General features: G+C 32.0%; 1 protein-coding gene across 11 annotated transcripts in view; it reads right to left on the bottom strand.

Moving 5' to 3' along the window:
• The window catches only part of GK (glycerol kinase), a 75,691-nt gene that overhangs the window by 34,706 nt on the left and 24,476 nt on the right, over window positions 1-16,509 (bottom strand). For 10 of the 11 annotated variants that reach the window (XM_074300880.1, XM_074300876.1, XM_074300875.1 and 7 more), the window contains exons 5-6: window positions 7,372-7,448; window positions 4,888-5,025 (exon numbers count right to left, since the gene is read on the bottom strand). In XM_074300880.1, the coding sequence (XP_074156981.1) occupies window positions 4,888-5,025; window positions 7,372-7,448 (215 nt within the window). Of the gene's footprint in view, window positions 1-4,887; window positions 5,026-7,371; window positions 7,449-9,735; window positions 9,820-16,509 lie in introns of all 11 variants that reach the window. The other variant, XM_074300881.1, reaches the window with a different exon arrangement.

Consider the following 16,509-nt stretch of genomic DNA (forward strand, 5'->3'; position numbering starts at 1 on the left):
CCCAGGTGACTAGGAATAACCAGGGATGCTGTGTGTGTCTAGTTCAGTCCAGCCTCTCCAAAGAACAGTAGGCTCCCCCAAAGCCCCATGCTCTGGAGTCTGTCTCAGTTTCTCTCTAGATAGATCCCTATGTTCCCCAAAACTCCAGAATCCCAAAACTCTTCTCAGGAAACTGTAGATTCTATAAAATTTTACCTCCACATGGCTTGAGGAAATCTAGGAACATCTATTTTACACATTAAAATCTTTCCCCCTTCCCAAAACAGCAGTCCACATAGAGAAGAGTACAAAATTTAGGCTGAGGGGGAGGAGAAGAGGGCAGGAGAAGGAAGGAGATACGAGCCATTGCCATTTTGCTCCAGGAGCCTGTGCCACCATCTCAGTTCTCAAATAGTTCACTGCCATTTCAAAGATTTTGGGCAATCTAGGAGAATGGAGTTTTTGAGGTGGAAGTTTTGAGGTCAAATATGTGACCTAAATTACTATGTGTTTAAATTTAAATTGTATTATGATAGAATTACTTTCAATTGGTTCATTTAGAAATAAGATTTTAGAAATGTGTAATTATTGAAGTATCGCTACTAGAAGTTTAAATCTGTATTTGATTTGATTTTAAATTTTAAAAAATGGTTATTAAAACAAAGTTATCTGCTAATTTATTTAAAGAGGTTACATTTGTATCTCTTTAGACAAAATATGATACTAAATTGTACATCGGGCAATTTGTAAAAATTATGAGCTATGCTTTAAAATTTTGTCAGCTCTGTTGAATATATATATGTTTTATGAAATTTAGTTCAAAATTATTTAGATATTACTTATATTGTGAATCTTAGGTGGTTTTAAAAACAAGGAACAAGAAAGATTTGTGTCTTTTTGTCACCAGAAGAGTTAGCTATAAGGAGAGCTGAGGTTGGGAAGCATAATGGAGTTAGAAGAGATACTACCTGATATACGGGAAGGGGAAGGGGAAACACCCCTGGGTGGACTGCCTTGGTGAACTGACCCACAGTAAGGCAGAAGCCATAGGATGGTCCATAAGTAGATTTTATGGGGAAAATTTAACCTTAGGGACATGACTGGAATTTCTGACAGAGCATGCCAAGGTGAAATTGTTCTCTCTAGGTGACTTCTCCCTACCTACATCACGTACTCTAAATTGGACAGGCGGGGGAGGTGGACTCTGTCACTGCTCTGGGGTCCGTTCCCCTAGTTTGTGAACTAGCCAGGTTTGGAAAAACTTGGTTCTGAGTGTAGAGTTCCAGTTTCTTCGCTTTTAGGTTTCTGGAGGTTGACTGAGATTTTTGGTAGTTAATCTAAAATTTAGGACAGAAAACTGCATACTAATTATTTGCATGATCTGTTATCTTGGGAGGGTGAAGGTTTAGTGCTTAGTCCACCCTTCTTTCACTGGGTGTGGCCACTCCTTAGGAGTGAGAAAACAAACCCATTCACTGGAGTTCACTCCCCTCTTAGCTAGTTAAATGAAATTCCTCTAACACTAATTGCTTCTATTGATTCTATTAGCTTATATAGACATAGTATTAATAACTGAATAACACAAATCTTTTTATTTTTCAAGTCTGTGGTTGTTTTAAGGCAAAATCATTTATGATGCTGTATCAAAGGTTCTACTACTTACCAATGCAAAGAACTTCTGTTTATTAGATTTCTGGTTAACTGCAAATTCTCAAAATGGTTTATTTCAAAAACCCATTCAGCAAATTATCTAATAGTTATTAAGTGCATCATAGTCTCACTGTTAAATGAATATGATAGCAAACATGACCTATAGCTTTTTGAAGTACCTAGAGAAGTATTTTAACCTGACAGTAATTGCATCTAGTTTTGGCTGTGCTCTGCAGGCACATGGGATAGATAAGTTTAGGATCTAAAACCTCTGGTTAGTGAAACTTGCTATCTGCTATCAAGAAGCAATCTCTTGGGATTATAATTCATACTGTTTTGAGTTATACCATTAAGTTACTCAAAAACTCCTGAGTTGGCTTTTTAGTGGGATTGTTAGCTATTATAATCAGGCCCTTGCTTTTTCCTCTTACAGCAAATTTCTATATTCAGAGTAAGTAGTCAATAAAAGCCATGAGCACAGTTCAAGTTTGTAATATCTAGATGTTTTCCATCTGAAAATATATGTAGTCATTATATCTTGTAATTAGATAAATTTGACCTATTCATTCATCTCTTGCTAGATGTATAGGTCTATATAAAATAAGGTCCTCAAAGGTTTCAAATGATTGATACAACTGTCTATGGGATCTGTGACTTTATTGATGATTAAAACTAAAACAAACATCTTTAGTATATAGTTTAGAGATGATTTTAGTGTATTCAAGTTTTCTTTATAGTATATTCAAGATGTAACTTATGGAATACTTTGTTACATCAATGAGAAAGTTAATTTTATTTAAGTTTGTTATAATGTGGGATTTTCATTTGTATAGTGTGTCTTGTAGCACAAACATGTTTTCTTTTCAATAATTTATACGAAAAGCTGCTGGCCAATCTATATTGGCCTCTCCCAGGCCATCCTACAGCAGACATTGGCAAAAGAGGGGGAAGATAAAATATCTTCTTCCTCTGTTTTATTTATATATGTATGTATGTCTGTACACACACACACACACACAAACATAAACATACACTGGCTTCACATATGTCTCAGATAGAAGTTTGGGTTAATTTATCTAAATAACCTGCATTGGACAGGTAAATGAGACTTGTTAAGAAAGGATTTTGTGAATACCTCTGTTATTCTGATGGGATTCCCTCTTTCTGAAAATTGCTTTTGAGGTTTTACAGAATCTTCAGGGAAGATATAAGAATACCTCCCAAGAATGGAGGTTCTGCTCTTAGTGCTCTCACCCTCTTTCTCTAGTTTTCTTAGGTTTGTTTTCTTCTAGGCTTTGAGCAATTCACCTTAAAATGACCAGCACTATATAGCTGTATTGGTCAGCTTCATGGATCTGACTCAACCCACTAGATCTTCAATCAGCTCAAACCCCTCCAAATGGAACTCTGTAGGATGACCCAGCTCAGCACCTATTTTCAACAGAAGTAGTTTCAGAGGATGAAATCATTGCCTCAAACCCCAAAGGACTTTGGGTCCCATTGGCTTGGGAATGAGCCAGAACATCACTAATTGATGAATGGACCCCTAACTACTCAGTGTCTGAGTGGTTTCCCTGTAAGGAGTCCATAAACCTGTGAAAAAGGGGACAGTTAATTAATGCTACTTCCTTGCTATGACAGTATTTGGGGCTTAGGATGGGGACACTAAGTTAATATTTGGATTAATATTACTGGGAAAGATACCCCACAAACAATTCAGTCTGATGCTTGTCAAATTATAGAATTATAGAGGCTTGATTAGCTAAATGTTTGTACCTAGTAGAGACAAAGGATTTTATGGAACTGCCTGTCCAATTTGGAATAATGCTTGATTTGCTACAATGGCTGGAAATTTAGAAAATGCAGATCTAAAAATAAATTGGGAATAATAGATATGGATCTCTTAGGAAGATTAGGGATAAGTCAAAGACTTAGGGCTAGCAATAGACACCAATCTCTCAGTAGAATTGGGAAGGTACTTTGTAAAGAGTCTGAACAAAAAGCAATTTCTATGTTTGTGCTACAGGTTGCCCCATGATCAAATAGTACCATTCCCTTTGAGTATGGAAAAAATTAGAGTGAATTCATTCTGTTCCCAAAATAATATTCTTGGGGAGAATTGCAATTAGTACCTTTTGTTCCTTTTTAATGCCACTATTAAAGAAAGCTGCCAAGGACTAAGTAACATTTCATATTTTAACTCATTTCATGGATAGCCATGGCTAAAGAACTTATCACGAAGTATTTCCACCTGATAGTGATGAATCTCTTTCCAAATGTAATTAGGATGGACATCAAAAATGCCTAAGAGTATACCCCAAATCTTTCCAAAGTAATTTTCCTCAAGTAACTACATGAAATCCTTAATCAACTCTATTGGCTTTCTATTTCCTTTGGGTTAAAATATAAGCACCTCTATTATAAAGTTTCAAAAATTTTATAAAATCTGACCACTTCTAAACTTTGCAAATTTTAAAAAAAAAATTAACTTTTTTCAATTACATGTAAATAAAAATTTTTAACATTAATTTACAATTTTTTTTAGTTCCAAGTTTTCTCCCTTTCTCCCTCCTTTAAAAATTTTAAGTTTTAATTTCTCTCCCTTCCTTCCCTGAGTCTTTGACAAAGCAAGAGATTTGATATGTTACATATGTTTAATTATGCAAAATAGTCATGTTTCTTTGTAGACCCTTTAGATATTTCTTTGTAGACCCTCTCTATCTTGAAATATGCTGTCCTCTTTCTCACACGACACCCCATATTCTGATTTTGTATGTGCTATTTCATATACCTAAAATGAATTTCTTCCTTACCTTTTTTTCCCCACTAAGACACAGCTCAAGCATTATCTTCTACATAAAACTTCTCTAGATCTTCCTAGTTGCTAGGTCTCCTTCCCAAATTATGTGACATGTTTACATTTATTGTCTTTATACTTATATGGTCTATATATGTATACTTGTTTTCATATTAAATATAAACTGTCTGCAAGCAGGGAATGCTGCCTTCTTTGTTCTAGTTCCCTGGAATATGGTAGGCACAATACTTATTGACAGATTTGGTACAATTTGTTAAATCTTACTCTATTTTAGGATAGAGTACAAGAACCTCATCACTTCCATATGTGCCACAATATAGCATCAAACAAAGTAAGTAAATGACTTTTTAAAAATATCAAGAATATAAAATCATATAAGATAAAATTCTGAATAGCCAAAGATTTCCCAAGAATATGTACTTTTATATATAAAAACATACCCAGATGAGCCATGAATCAATGGTACCAAAAAGAGCTCTTTCTTCTTCAACAGCTTGTTTAACATCACTCACATTCTCTAAGATCCAGTGAAGTTTCACAGCGCTAAAATAAGTGCTAAGTGGGAGGCCAGTCTTGGACTGTAAAATTTGAGAAAAATCAATTAGCATGATCCTATTTTAAAATTTTAATAAAACTTGTAGAAAGAGTAATAATTCATCCCACTAAGTTGACAGTAATGAGCAAGGAGCAACTAGGTGGCACAGTGGATAGAGCACCAGCCCTGAATTCAGGAAGACCCGAGTTCAAATCAGGTCTCAGACACTTAACACTTCCTAGCTGTGTGACCCTGGGCAAGTCACTTAACCCCAGCCTCAGAAAAAGGAAAGGGCAAAAAAAAAAAATGTAGAGAAACAGTAATGAGCAAAAAATTGGTTTTTCCATTCCATGCATAAGTAAGTACGCATGTTCATGAGCAAAGGTTATAATGTTTGTGGTTCAAAGATCATCCACATAATAAGGTAAAGAAAAAAGGTAATGGATATTAACTTTTAGATAAGTCTTCAGAGTAAGCACGTGTTATTTGTATCAAAGTTATAGTCTATGTTTCTTCTGTAATTACAGATATTTTATGAAACTAACATTTATTTTTACTTGCTATAGTTAATTTGAGAGATGAATTTATAATAACAAGAACATGTGACATTATAGAGTTTATAGCATTTATTACAGGCAAAGTACCTTAATACTGAATAGATGGTAAGTAGTATAAACAAATTAAAATCAACTAGATAATAGATTATAAATCACCTACTCTATATACTGTATACTTCACTGAACAAGTTTATTAAATATCTTATTTTTAATAAAGAAAGATAAAACTTAATTGGGTTTTCTTTTTTTTTTTTAAGTAAGTATAGCTGATGGATTTATTACAGAAATGTAAGTTCAAAATTAAGATACTATGACAAATTTGCTTTTTCTCATCAGTTCAGTGATCCAAGGCAGAGAGAAAATTATGGAAAATGAATGTAAAACATATGCTATATTCCTTTTTTTTCTTTTTTTTTAATCCCATGCTTTTTTCCTTTTGTTCTGAATTATTTACTAATATGATTCATAAGGAAATAGGGGGGAAAATGAATGTATATATACATAAGCAAAAAATTTGTTTCTTTGTGTAACTGGGAAAATTTTTAAAAAAATTTTTAGGTGAAGATACTTTCATTCAAGATTACCTGAATTTTATTTGGGAAAAAAAAAATGTTCAAAAGCATGACAAACATGTTTATCAGAGCAATTTTATGGGTTAGAATCATGGGTAGAAGATACTACAGGAGATTTTGAGTCTCAAGAAGAAAATACAAAAGATTCTAAAAATTACAAGAGAAAAAAAACATATCTTGAAAGGAGGTACTACATTTTAATATAGAACTTCACTTGCAATCATATATGGGGCTCATCCAGGTGCCTACCATGATTATAAGCCATTATAATGGAACATGGAACCCTCCCCCCCAAAAAAGTGTAAATTGCCATTGGAGAGTAAAAAGGATTCCTAAGGTCCCCATACAAAAAGTTGTCTTTAGGTTAAATTAACTGGAGATCACAAATCAATCTCCAAGGAAAAAAATGTTATCTTCTTAAGCCTAAACTATCATGTTCACTAAGTTGTTATAGTCATATCCTACCCTGTGGAAAAGGATAAAAATAATAGCTATTTCCCAGATGTCTCAGAAAAACAGAACCAGAAAACAAGAGGGGGAATCCAACAAAAGACTAAAATAAATCCTACTTAACTCCCCCCCTCTCCTTGTTCTGCATAAAGAAATATTTGAAACCAAAAGATTTGACGGCTTAAATCAAAATCCACATTTTTTTTTTCAGTCAGTAACAGAGGAAAACAGGAATTTAGTGGAATATATATAGCTCAAATCAGAGCTGGATTCAAATCTCCTTTTAACATTTAAATACTTCATGTGTTGAGTTTTCTGTTCTCCAAATGATGAGCAAATATAATAAAGCTTGACTAGATCTAACGATCTTGTTGGTTACCTTTGGAAAAACATCTTTATGGGGGAAAAGAGCAAGTACAGTGGATAGAGCATGGGTATTTCCCATGGAGACAGGAGGACCCGAGTTCAAATCCAGCCTCAGACACTCAATACTTCCTAGCTGTGTGACCTTTGGGCAAGTCACTTATCCCAATTATCTCCCCTCTCCTCAAAAAAAAAAAAAAAAAAAAAGTAAAAAACAAAAAAAAACCATCTTTGGGGTACCTGCCTCTTCTACCACATACAAGATGTCACAAAAGTCTTGGTGAAGTTTTAAGAATTAGTTGCATAAACTATCATGTCATTCTATATTATCTCAGACAATTAAACAGGTGATAAAAGACTCTGTAAAGGAATCCTTTTAATTAAGTTTGGGAATCTTCATTTTGAGCAATCTGTCTTTTATAAAGATACTCATAGAAACACCCTTACCTTGACAAAATTATTATTTCCTGGAATTCTTTTACTTAGTGTTTCAACAGTACCCTGGGTTCTTAGATCAAGCCACACTAGAAATCAAAATATAATACATATAAAAGATCATTATAAATAAAAGTAATAACTTTTTTTTAATCAATGTCCAAATCAATATGCAAATTAGTTTCCATAAATATCAGAAATTTCAAAAATTAAAAAATTTCTAAAAGTTAAGAATTAGAAATTTAAGAACTTTTCATACATTATTTACAATCTCAAATTATAAAATTGATATCAAGTCGCAATTAACCTTTTGATATTTTCAGATTTTTTTGATTAAAAATAAAGATCGAATGTGTCATATCTACAATGAATTGTACAAATTTAAAATAAATACAAAAGAGCTTAAGCATTAAGTTTGGCCACTGGTCAATGCCTAGTACAAAGTATCAACAAGTATGGAGTATATGTATGGAGTGCTACAAAAATTTCTTTCTGAATTCTAATTCCTAAGGATCTCTCTAATGTCCTAAGAGAAGGAAACATGCCATTAATTCTTTCAAACATTAAATATTCATGAGTGTACTGTTCTCTGGACCTATTAAACTACATAAACAAGATTAAAAAACATACATTAAAAATTGACATTATGAGAGTCAAATTTCATTCCTTTTTACTAGGTAAAACAAAGACAATTAGAATGAATATGAGTTAGGTTTTCAAACGGCAAAATCATTTTCACTAAATTCTTTCACTTTGGTCAGAGGCATCTCTACTTTGGTTCATGAGAGGAAACTTTAAAAGACCAGAAGTTGCATAAAGCAACTATGAAAAGTGGTAAGTGGAATCCTCCAAGCTATTCTACCTTTAATGAAGTTTTATAATTACTACTTCCTTTTATCATATGAGACTCCAGGTCAGTCAACATTTTTTAGGGTATCCATTAAAATCATAATGTACCTTGAGGTTGTACCAAGAGGCAGTGTGGTATATAGTAAATAGGGTGTGCTAGACCTACAATCAGGAAATTTAGGTTCTAATTTCATTTCAATCACCAGCTGTGACTCAAGTCAAGTTAACAATTTTCCCATCTAAAAAATGAAATTGGAGTTATTCATCCCTAAGATCTCCTCATATTGCTAACCCTACCTTTCTAATAATGGCAACATCCTAGTCAAATGATTACCTACTTTATTTTTAAAAGACTCCATGGAAAGAAGATTCTATAAGCTTCTTAGAACATATTTGGATATTAATTGATATCTAGTGTGATTAAGTGTAACAACCTTTATTTTTCCAGTTCCTTTAAAAATCTATTATTTCCCACGGGGTACTCTAATTACTCCTTTTAAATTACTTTTTTAAAAAGTCATTTCCCTAAGAATGTTGATTAATTTTGACTGTTTCCTTACTTCCTCCTAGATTGCAATGGGACTTAGGGATTCTTTAATGTTTCTCAATGTGTGAAACAGTGTGAAATAGTATAATGTATCTATGAATAGAAACATGGACATGATCAGAAATTTTATGAGCAAGAGATTATAGTACCGTAGCAGGAACTTATACAAAATTACTCAACGATATTGGCACTAAGCTATATAAACAGTATGATATAAAATTTTTCCTATTGGCTGGTTTCCTACATATAGCTATAACTTGCTTCAGTGTTTAGTGGAATAATTAGGGGGAAAAAAGATTTACTTCAACATGATCAAAGTACAGTTCTTTTTTTTATTTCTATCACTTAACTTGATAAATTCCTGCCCCTTTTAATAAAAATTTGGACATCAGGTAGACTAGATTTCCTCATTCATTAGCCTGTTAAAACATCAGGACAACTTTAAGATGTCTCTTTGAAACTGCCTTCCCAATTACACTGTGCTACCCAATAGTCAGTAGTAGGATCCAGAAAGGTAATTCTTCACCAAAAGGAACACAGCCACCAACATTATAGAAAGCTGCAATGATATCTGATATTTATATTCAACGTTTGTTAGAAAATAGGATGTGAAATAATTGGTAGAGCTATTAAGAAAAAAAGATACTATTTAGTAGAGTGTGTGATATACTTTGTGAATGTACAAATATTAATTGAATTGAAACTGCAGGAAATCAGAAGCAAAATTTTATTTTTTAATTATGGAAGAGGTGTTGAATGGAAAAGTATGAATTACAAAATGGAAGTGAAATAGACAAAAACAATAGGAAGAACCCAAGTTGCAAGACTGAGACCAAAGTGCATTACCATTGAGTAGATAGATTTATTTATTTTTAGAAAAAGCAGATCCAGAGCCAGCCACAATGACAAAATCTTCGCATTTGAAGCTCAAAAAAAAAAAAAACACAAAAACAAACCAGCAATAGCCACAGCACCAATACCTGAGGAAGGCACAGCAGCTGAATCTGAAGAATCAGAGGAAACAACAGCAACTGGAACTGAAGGATCAGGAGAAACTGGAGCAGCTAGAGCATCAGAAGAAATAATGGCACTTCTAACTGGGGTGGGCCAGATTCAGGGCCCAAGAGCTCACCTGTTCAACACCTACAGAATTACTGGTTGGATGAGATGATCAGAAGAATTAACTAAGATATATTTACATAGAGAGAAAGAAAAGAAAGGGAAAAGGAGAAAAGAGAAGCACAGTCTCTCCTGTTTAATAATCCTCCCAATTTCTAACCAAGACCAGCAACTTTTTTTCTATTTATGTAATTGGGAAAATGTTTATCTGCTAATTATAAAAGACAAGTATAAGAAATGAGCTTGATTAGTTCCTGTCAGTGAAAATACAATTATAGTACCCCAAAGAGATCATAAAAAGAGAAAAGAACCTACATATACAAAAATAATTATGGCAGCCTTTTTGTGGTTGGCAAAGAATTAGAAATTGAGGGGATTCTCATCAATTGGGAAATGGCTAAACAAATTGTGCCATATATAGATAGATAGATAGATATAATGAAGTACTATTGTGTTATATATAAGAAATGATGAGCAAGTAGATTTCAGAAAAACTTGGAAAGACTTATATGAATTGATGCTAAGTGAAGTAAGCAGAACCACGAGAATATTGTACCAAGTAACACCATGTGAAGATCAACTATGTTTGACTAAGCTCTTTTCAGCAATACAATGATTTGAAACAATTTCAAAAGACTTTACAACAGAAAATGCTATCCATATCTAAAGAAAGAACTATGATGCCTGAATGCAAATCAAAACATATTATTTTCACCTTTTTGTTTTGGGGATTTTTTTTCTCCATTTTTTTTCCTCTCAGAACATGACTAATGTGAAAACATGTTTAATATGATTGTACACATATAACATATCAGACTGATTACTGTTCTGGATGGGGGGAGGAGGAGGGAGAAGGAAGTGAAGGAGAAAAATTTGGAACTCAAAAACTTATAAAAATGAATGCTGAAAACTATCTTTACATATAATTGGAAAAAACAAAATACTATTTACAAAACAAAAACACAATTGTAATGAAATGATGAATATTGTGGAAGCACATTCTAATGGAACATTAAACATTTTGCTAAGATTTCTGATGTGAATTTGTAAAAATGGTCCAACAAGATAGCAACCAAGAATGAATTTCTTTGGTCAGAGTAGAATTACTGGTCAAAGTGAAAACACTCTTCAAAACTAAGGAAAGCATTAAATCCCTGCAGTTTGCCAACAAAGAATGCCTTTCAAGTCTTCTAAAAATACATAAATTTTAAATGACTAAACCCTCAACTAAACTATGATAGAAGGCCAAAATTGGACAAGATTTCATATCATACCATAATCATCCTAATTAGTCAATAATGATTGATGGAACTTATGTTCTGCATTTTACATTATAAAGTGTTTAAAAAATAAAGAGGCAGCTAAATAGCAGTGAATAGAGCACCAGCCCTGCAATCAAGAAGACCCACTGAATTCAAATCCAGCCTCAGACACTTATTAGGTGTAAGTCACTTAACCTCTACTGTCTCTTGCAAAAATAAATAAATGAATGATATAAAAAAATAGAGCAAGTCTTTAATGTATGTATTTGTGTGTGTGTATGTGTGTGTATGTGTATGTGTGTATATGTGTGTGTGTGTGTGTGTGTGTGTGTGTGTGTGTGTGTGTGTGTGTGTGTGTGTATGATTGTAGTATATCATTTAGAGCTACAGAACAGGTACAAAAGGAATTATTTAAAATCTTTAAATAGTAGTTTGCAGTGCATAAAGCATACTTTAGATTAGTGGACATTGTGGCACAATGACAGAGCACTGGCCCTGGAGTCAGGAGGACCTGAGTTCAAATCTAGTCTCAGATACTTGATACTTAATAGCTGTGTCACTATAGGCAAATCATTTAATCCGAATTGCCTCACTAAAGAAAAAAATAAGAAAAAGAAAATAAACTAAATGAGCCCCACTGATATAACTGAAGGGAAACAAATGACAAAATAAAATATATGAGCAATCTGATCTTTTTATTTGGCTTTGATGCAAGTCAAATATTAGAAACAATATTATCACTTAGGAAGACAGCTTTTCAGCAGATTTTTAAGAGAAAAAAAAGCAAGTAACAATAGATTGTATGTCATAGGTAATGCATAAACTGATAGTATAAAATAATTCAATCTATTTTCTTTACAGGGAGAAAAGGCCTGACACAGTGGATAGCATGCTGAACTTGGAGTCAGGAAAACTAAATAGTGCCTTTAAACAGTTATTAGTTATGTGACTATCAGGAATTTACAATCTTTTTGAGACTCTGTAAGACACTGAATTTTGTATTCTAAGTTATGTTCTAAATTTCTCTTCCCAAGACAGCCAGCAATCAAAGTAGAATATTTTCAAAGCTTAAAATATTCTTCATTTCTTAAATCGCCTAAGAAAAACTTAAATTAGTTTTTGGCTTGTTATATTTATAGGTTCTTTACTTTTATAATGTGTTTTTGATGTGACTATGAATTGGGAAAGGAGGACATTTCTTGAATAGAGAAGTAATAGAGTTAAAGATCAGATATCATAAATTCAAAGCAAAATTGAATAAAAAAATTTCCCCCAGAATCAAAGAATGCAACAGTTTTAAACTAGGTCCAAACTTAAAAGCCGAAATACATATGGCATTGAAGGAGTATTATAATTTATAAAATTTAAGCATTGGAAAAATGTCAGTCTCTATCTAAATCAACTTACCATATTAAAAAACATTAAGAGCAACATATATATAGGCTACAAAATGTGTTAAGTCAAAGAAACTTAGTAAACTTTGATGGGATGTAGGTTTAAATCTGTGATTTAAGTAGTGTGGGAACGCCCTCTACCAAGACATATCAACAACTCGGTAGCATATAATCTTAGTGCCTGTGGGTACCAGGAAATAACTTATCCAAGGCCAGACAAAATGAATCCAAGTCTTCTGACTCCAAAATTATACCTCTGCTGCCTTTTAAATTTGTATTCCTTATCATTTCATTTGATATTAACATTTTGAAACAGTCTTGCTTCAAGAAAAAAGAACACAAAAGTTTTCCTTGCCCTGCTTTGATGAGTATGCCAGATATAATCACTGGTTAACCAGTTGTGCAATAAAAGGTAAAAAGAAGAGTTTCTATGCCCATCAATTGGAGAATGGCTGAGTAAATTGTGGTATATGAATGTTATGGAATATTATTGTTCTGTAAGAAATGACCAGCATGATGTGAACTAAATGAAATGAGCAGAACCAGGAGATCATTATATACTTTAACAATAATACTATATATATGAGGATCAATTCTGATAGAAATGGCTATCTTCAACAATGAGAGGATCCAAATCAGTTCCAATTGATCAGTAATGAACAGAACCAGCTACACGCAGCGAAAGCATACTGGGAAATGAGTGTGGACAATATAGCATTTATACTCATTCTGTTATCATTTTCGTTTTTCTTTCCAGGTTATTTTTAACCTTCTTTCTAAATCTGATTTTTCTTGTGTAGCAAGACAACTGTATAAATATATATAAATATATATATATAAATATAAATATATATATATATATATATTTTATATAGTATTTAACATATACTTTAACATATTTAACATATATGGGACTACCTGCCATCTAGGGGAGGGGGTGGAGGGAAGGAGGGGAAAAGTTGGAATAGAAGTTTTTGCAAGGATCAATGTTGAAAAATTACCCATGCATATATTTTGTCAATAAAAAGCTATAAATAAATAATTAATTTTAAAAAAAAAATTTTAAAGAGTTTCTGCCTCAAATTCTGAACTATGATATTACACATAATGTAGTCAAGACCTTTCAAGATTTAATACACTAAATTAAGAGTATTTATTATTTGGGAATACCAAATCAAAGCTCATTAGTGGTTCAAAGAACTATAATTACTACTTCTTTACAAACTAGTAAACAGTCTTTGAGACCACAGCAAACAAAACCAAACATGTCCCAAAAAAAGGACTTATTTTAAATGACAATTTATGTGCTCAGCATAAAAAGAAAAATTTAGAGATAAGTGAATAGTTTTGAGGGGTAAAATTTTACATATTGTAAATTTATTCAGTGATTCCTGACTCTCTAGAAATTGAAACTTTTAGAAAACTTATCAAGGTATTATTTTTACATAGTAACCAGCAGTTTATACTTGCCAATAACTGAATAAGGCTTATATAACTTTTGCACTGTCAAATCTGTCAAGCAACTAAATCTAGTAGGAAACAGATTAAGGAAGAATGTGGGAGAATTAAAGAGAATGATGAGGAAAAGTAGAGAGGATACCGAATCTGAAGTTAGAGCACCTGGGCTGGAATCCTAGTTCTACTTGGTATCTCTGTGACCAATGCCAAGTTGCTTAAGCCTCTATTGGCCTGAATTTCATCTATAAAAAGATAAGAGTTTGATCAAGCAATTTCTATTGTCCTCTCCTATGAAATAAAAAGATAAAATTATTATGCTATTTTTAATACATCTGATTGCTGAGATAGATTGATTCCAAGGAATGTAAAAATGAACATGAAAATTCTGGATATGTTAATAACCAATGAATCATTGATTTACCCTTCTCACATTAATTTATGATTATGACCACTATTTTCTTATCTTTCTATGGCATAATTAAAAATTCATAAATTTCTTATATTACATGGGGAAATGACACAATCTTTATTTCCACTGATGAAATGTGAAGAATGGGGAGGAAGGAAATCTCATGAAAAAAGAAAGTTTGAAAAATATAGTTGGAGAGAAGAGAGAGAAAAGTTAAGATGCAAAGATTAAGGGAGTTTAAAAGTCCAATAGTTTTACAGCTTGTTATGATAAAGTAATGAAATCTTGACAAAATGATGTGGCCTAATATAAAATTAGGAAGCAATTATATAAAAAAGCTTAACTCTCACACTCAAAAAATATCAAGCCTCTTTCTGAAATGAATAAGAGCTAATGAGAAGCAGAAACATGACTACTAAATGAAATAGGTCAGATTGTCCAATTTCTATTTTCCCTTTTAAAAGTATAGTTTCACAAGTACAAGTTTCTAAAAAATTCAGTGATAAAGAACTTGATAATTAGGATATTTAGTAAAATTATGCCAACAATGCTTATACTATTTCATTAAATTAACTTTCAAAAGAGATGTATGAAACTAAAACACACACCATAGTATCATGGATTTAGCAACTTGAAAGAAATCATCTAGGTCACCTAGTCTTCATTTTATCGATAAGGAAACTGAATTAAGTCACTTGCTCAAGATCACACAGATAATTTAATGGCAGAACCAAGCTATGAATCCAGATTCCTCTAATTCTAATGACCACTTTTTCTAATGTACCATCACTAAAATTTAATGATCAATATAATTAACCATTTAAATTAAAAAAAATTAATTAGCTAATCCTAGACCTACAAAAAGAGTTTTAACAAAGGTACCAAATACAGAACTACCAGATCATTCTCTGTTGTCTTAATATTCACGCATTGATATTTCTATTTTCAGTTTGCATATAATATATATATTACACACACATACATATTTGTATGTATATATATATATATATATATATGTGTGTGTGTGTGTGTGTGTGTATATTATTTGACTCTTCTTGCCAAATCACTCCATATCCTACCTGTATTCTTTGTCCTAAAACATATTCTATTTGCTCCATATTGATTTCTTCCATACTTTTAACTTCTATTATTTTTAGTAATCCAGATCAATGCTTAACTATTGTTTAATTTTTTAATTTGAGGTTCCAAATAAAATGAAAGTTTCTTTAAGAAATTGTTTTTTGTTTAGTTTAGCAACTAAAACACCTTTACCTGGAAATATTTTACTTAATTAGCTATTTAAGAGATTAAGAATTTATTTTTAAAAATACTGTTTATCAATTTAATTTTTATACAACTATTTGTTACTATTCATTTTTTAAAGTATATTTATGCAAACATTCATAGCAATTTTACAATGCTAAAAAGTACTTACCACTTTGGTTCATTTCATATATTAACAGCATTATCATCTGAACTATACTTAAATATGTCCCTCCCTAAACTAATTCTAAAGTAGAAATATTGCAAATTGTACATCCCATGTATTCTTCTAATGTCTCCCATTTTCTCCACAAATATATTATTGCTAATGATAGGACTGGGAAAATCATATTGTGATATTACTTTAAAAATACAAATATTATTAGCTGCTAATCTAAGAACAATTTTCCTGCCTAGCAAACTATAGTGGTTGTCTACAAGAGAACTAGCTAATATCAAAGTTTCCAAGTACATTGATAATTACAATAAATAAAATTACAACCAAACAAATACAAATCAGTTATTTAGCCAACTTAACTCTTGCTTAACAAGCCTAAGTCTGTATTAGTTCAGTATTACATACTGGTTTAAGAAGCCAGAAGAATTTTTTATTTTCTTTTCTTTCCTATAGCAAAAAGGGAAAGCATAAATCTCACTCACTATATTCTGGTTTCCTGCCTCGCTTCCCCAAAAAAATCTAAAACTAAATAAAGAATTGAGATATATCTCTTAAAATACCACAAACCAAAACCAGTTCTGAAGTTCTATCTTGATGAATACAGAAATGTCATGCCCAATCCTTTTTGAAACCAAAAGGGTAGTTAATATACCAAAAACATTGAGCAGAGT

Source organism: Sminthopsis crassicaudata, chromosome 3 (assembly GCF_048593235.1).
Source record: "Sminthopsis crassicaudata isolate SCR6 chromosome 3, ASM4859323v1, whole genome shotgun sequence".
NCBI lineage: Eukaryota > Metazoa > Chordata > Mammalia > Dasyuromorphia > Dasyuridae > Sminthopsis > Sminthopsis crassicaudata.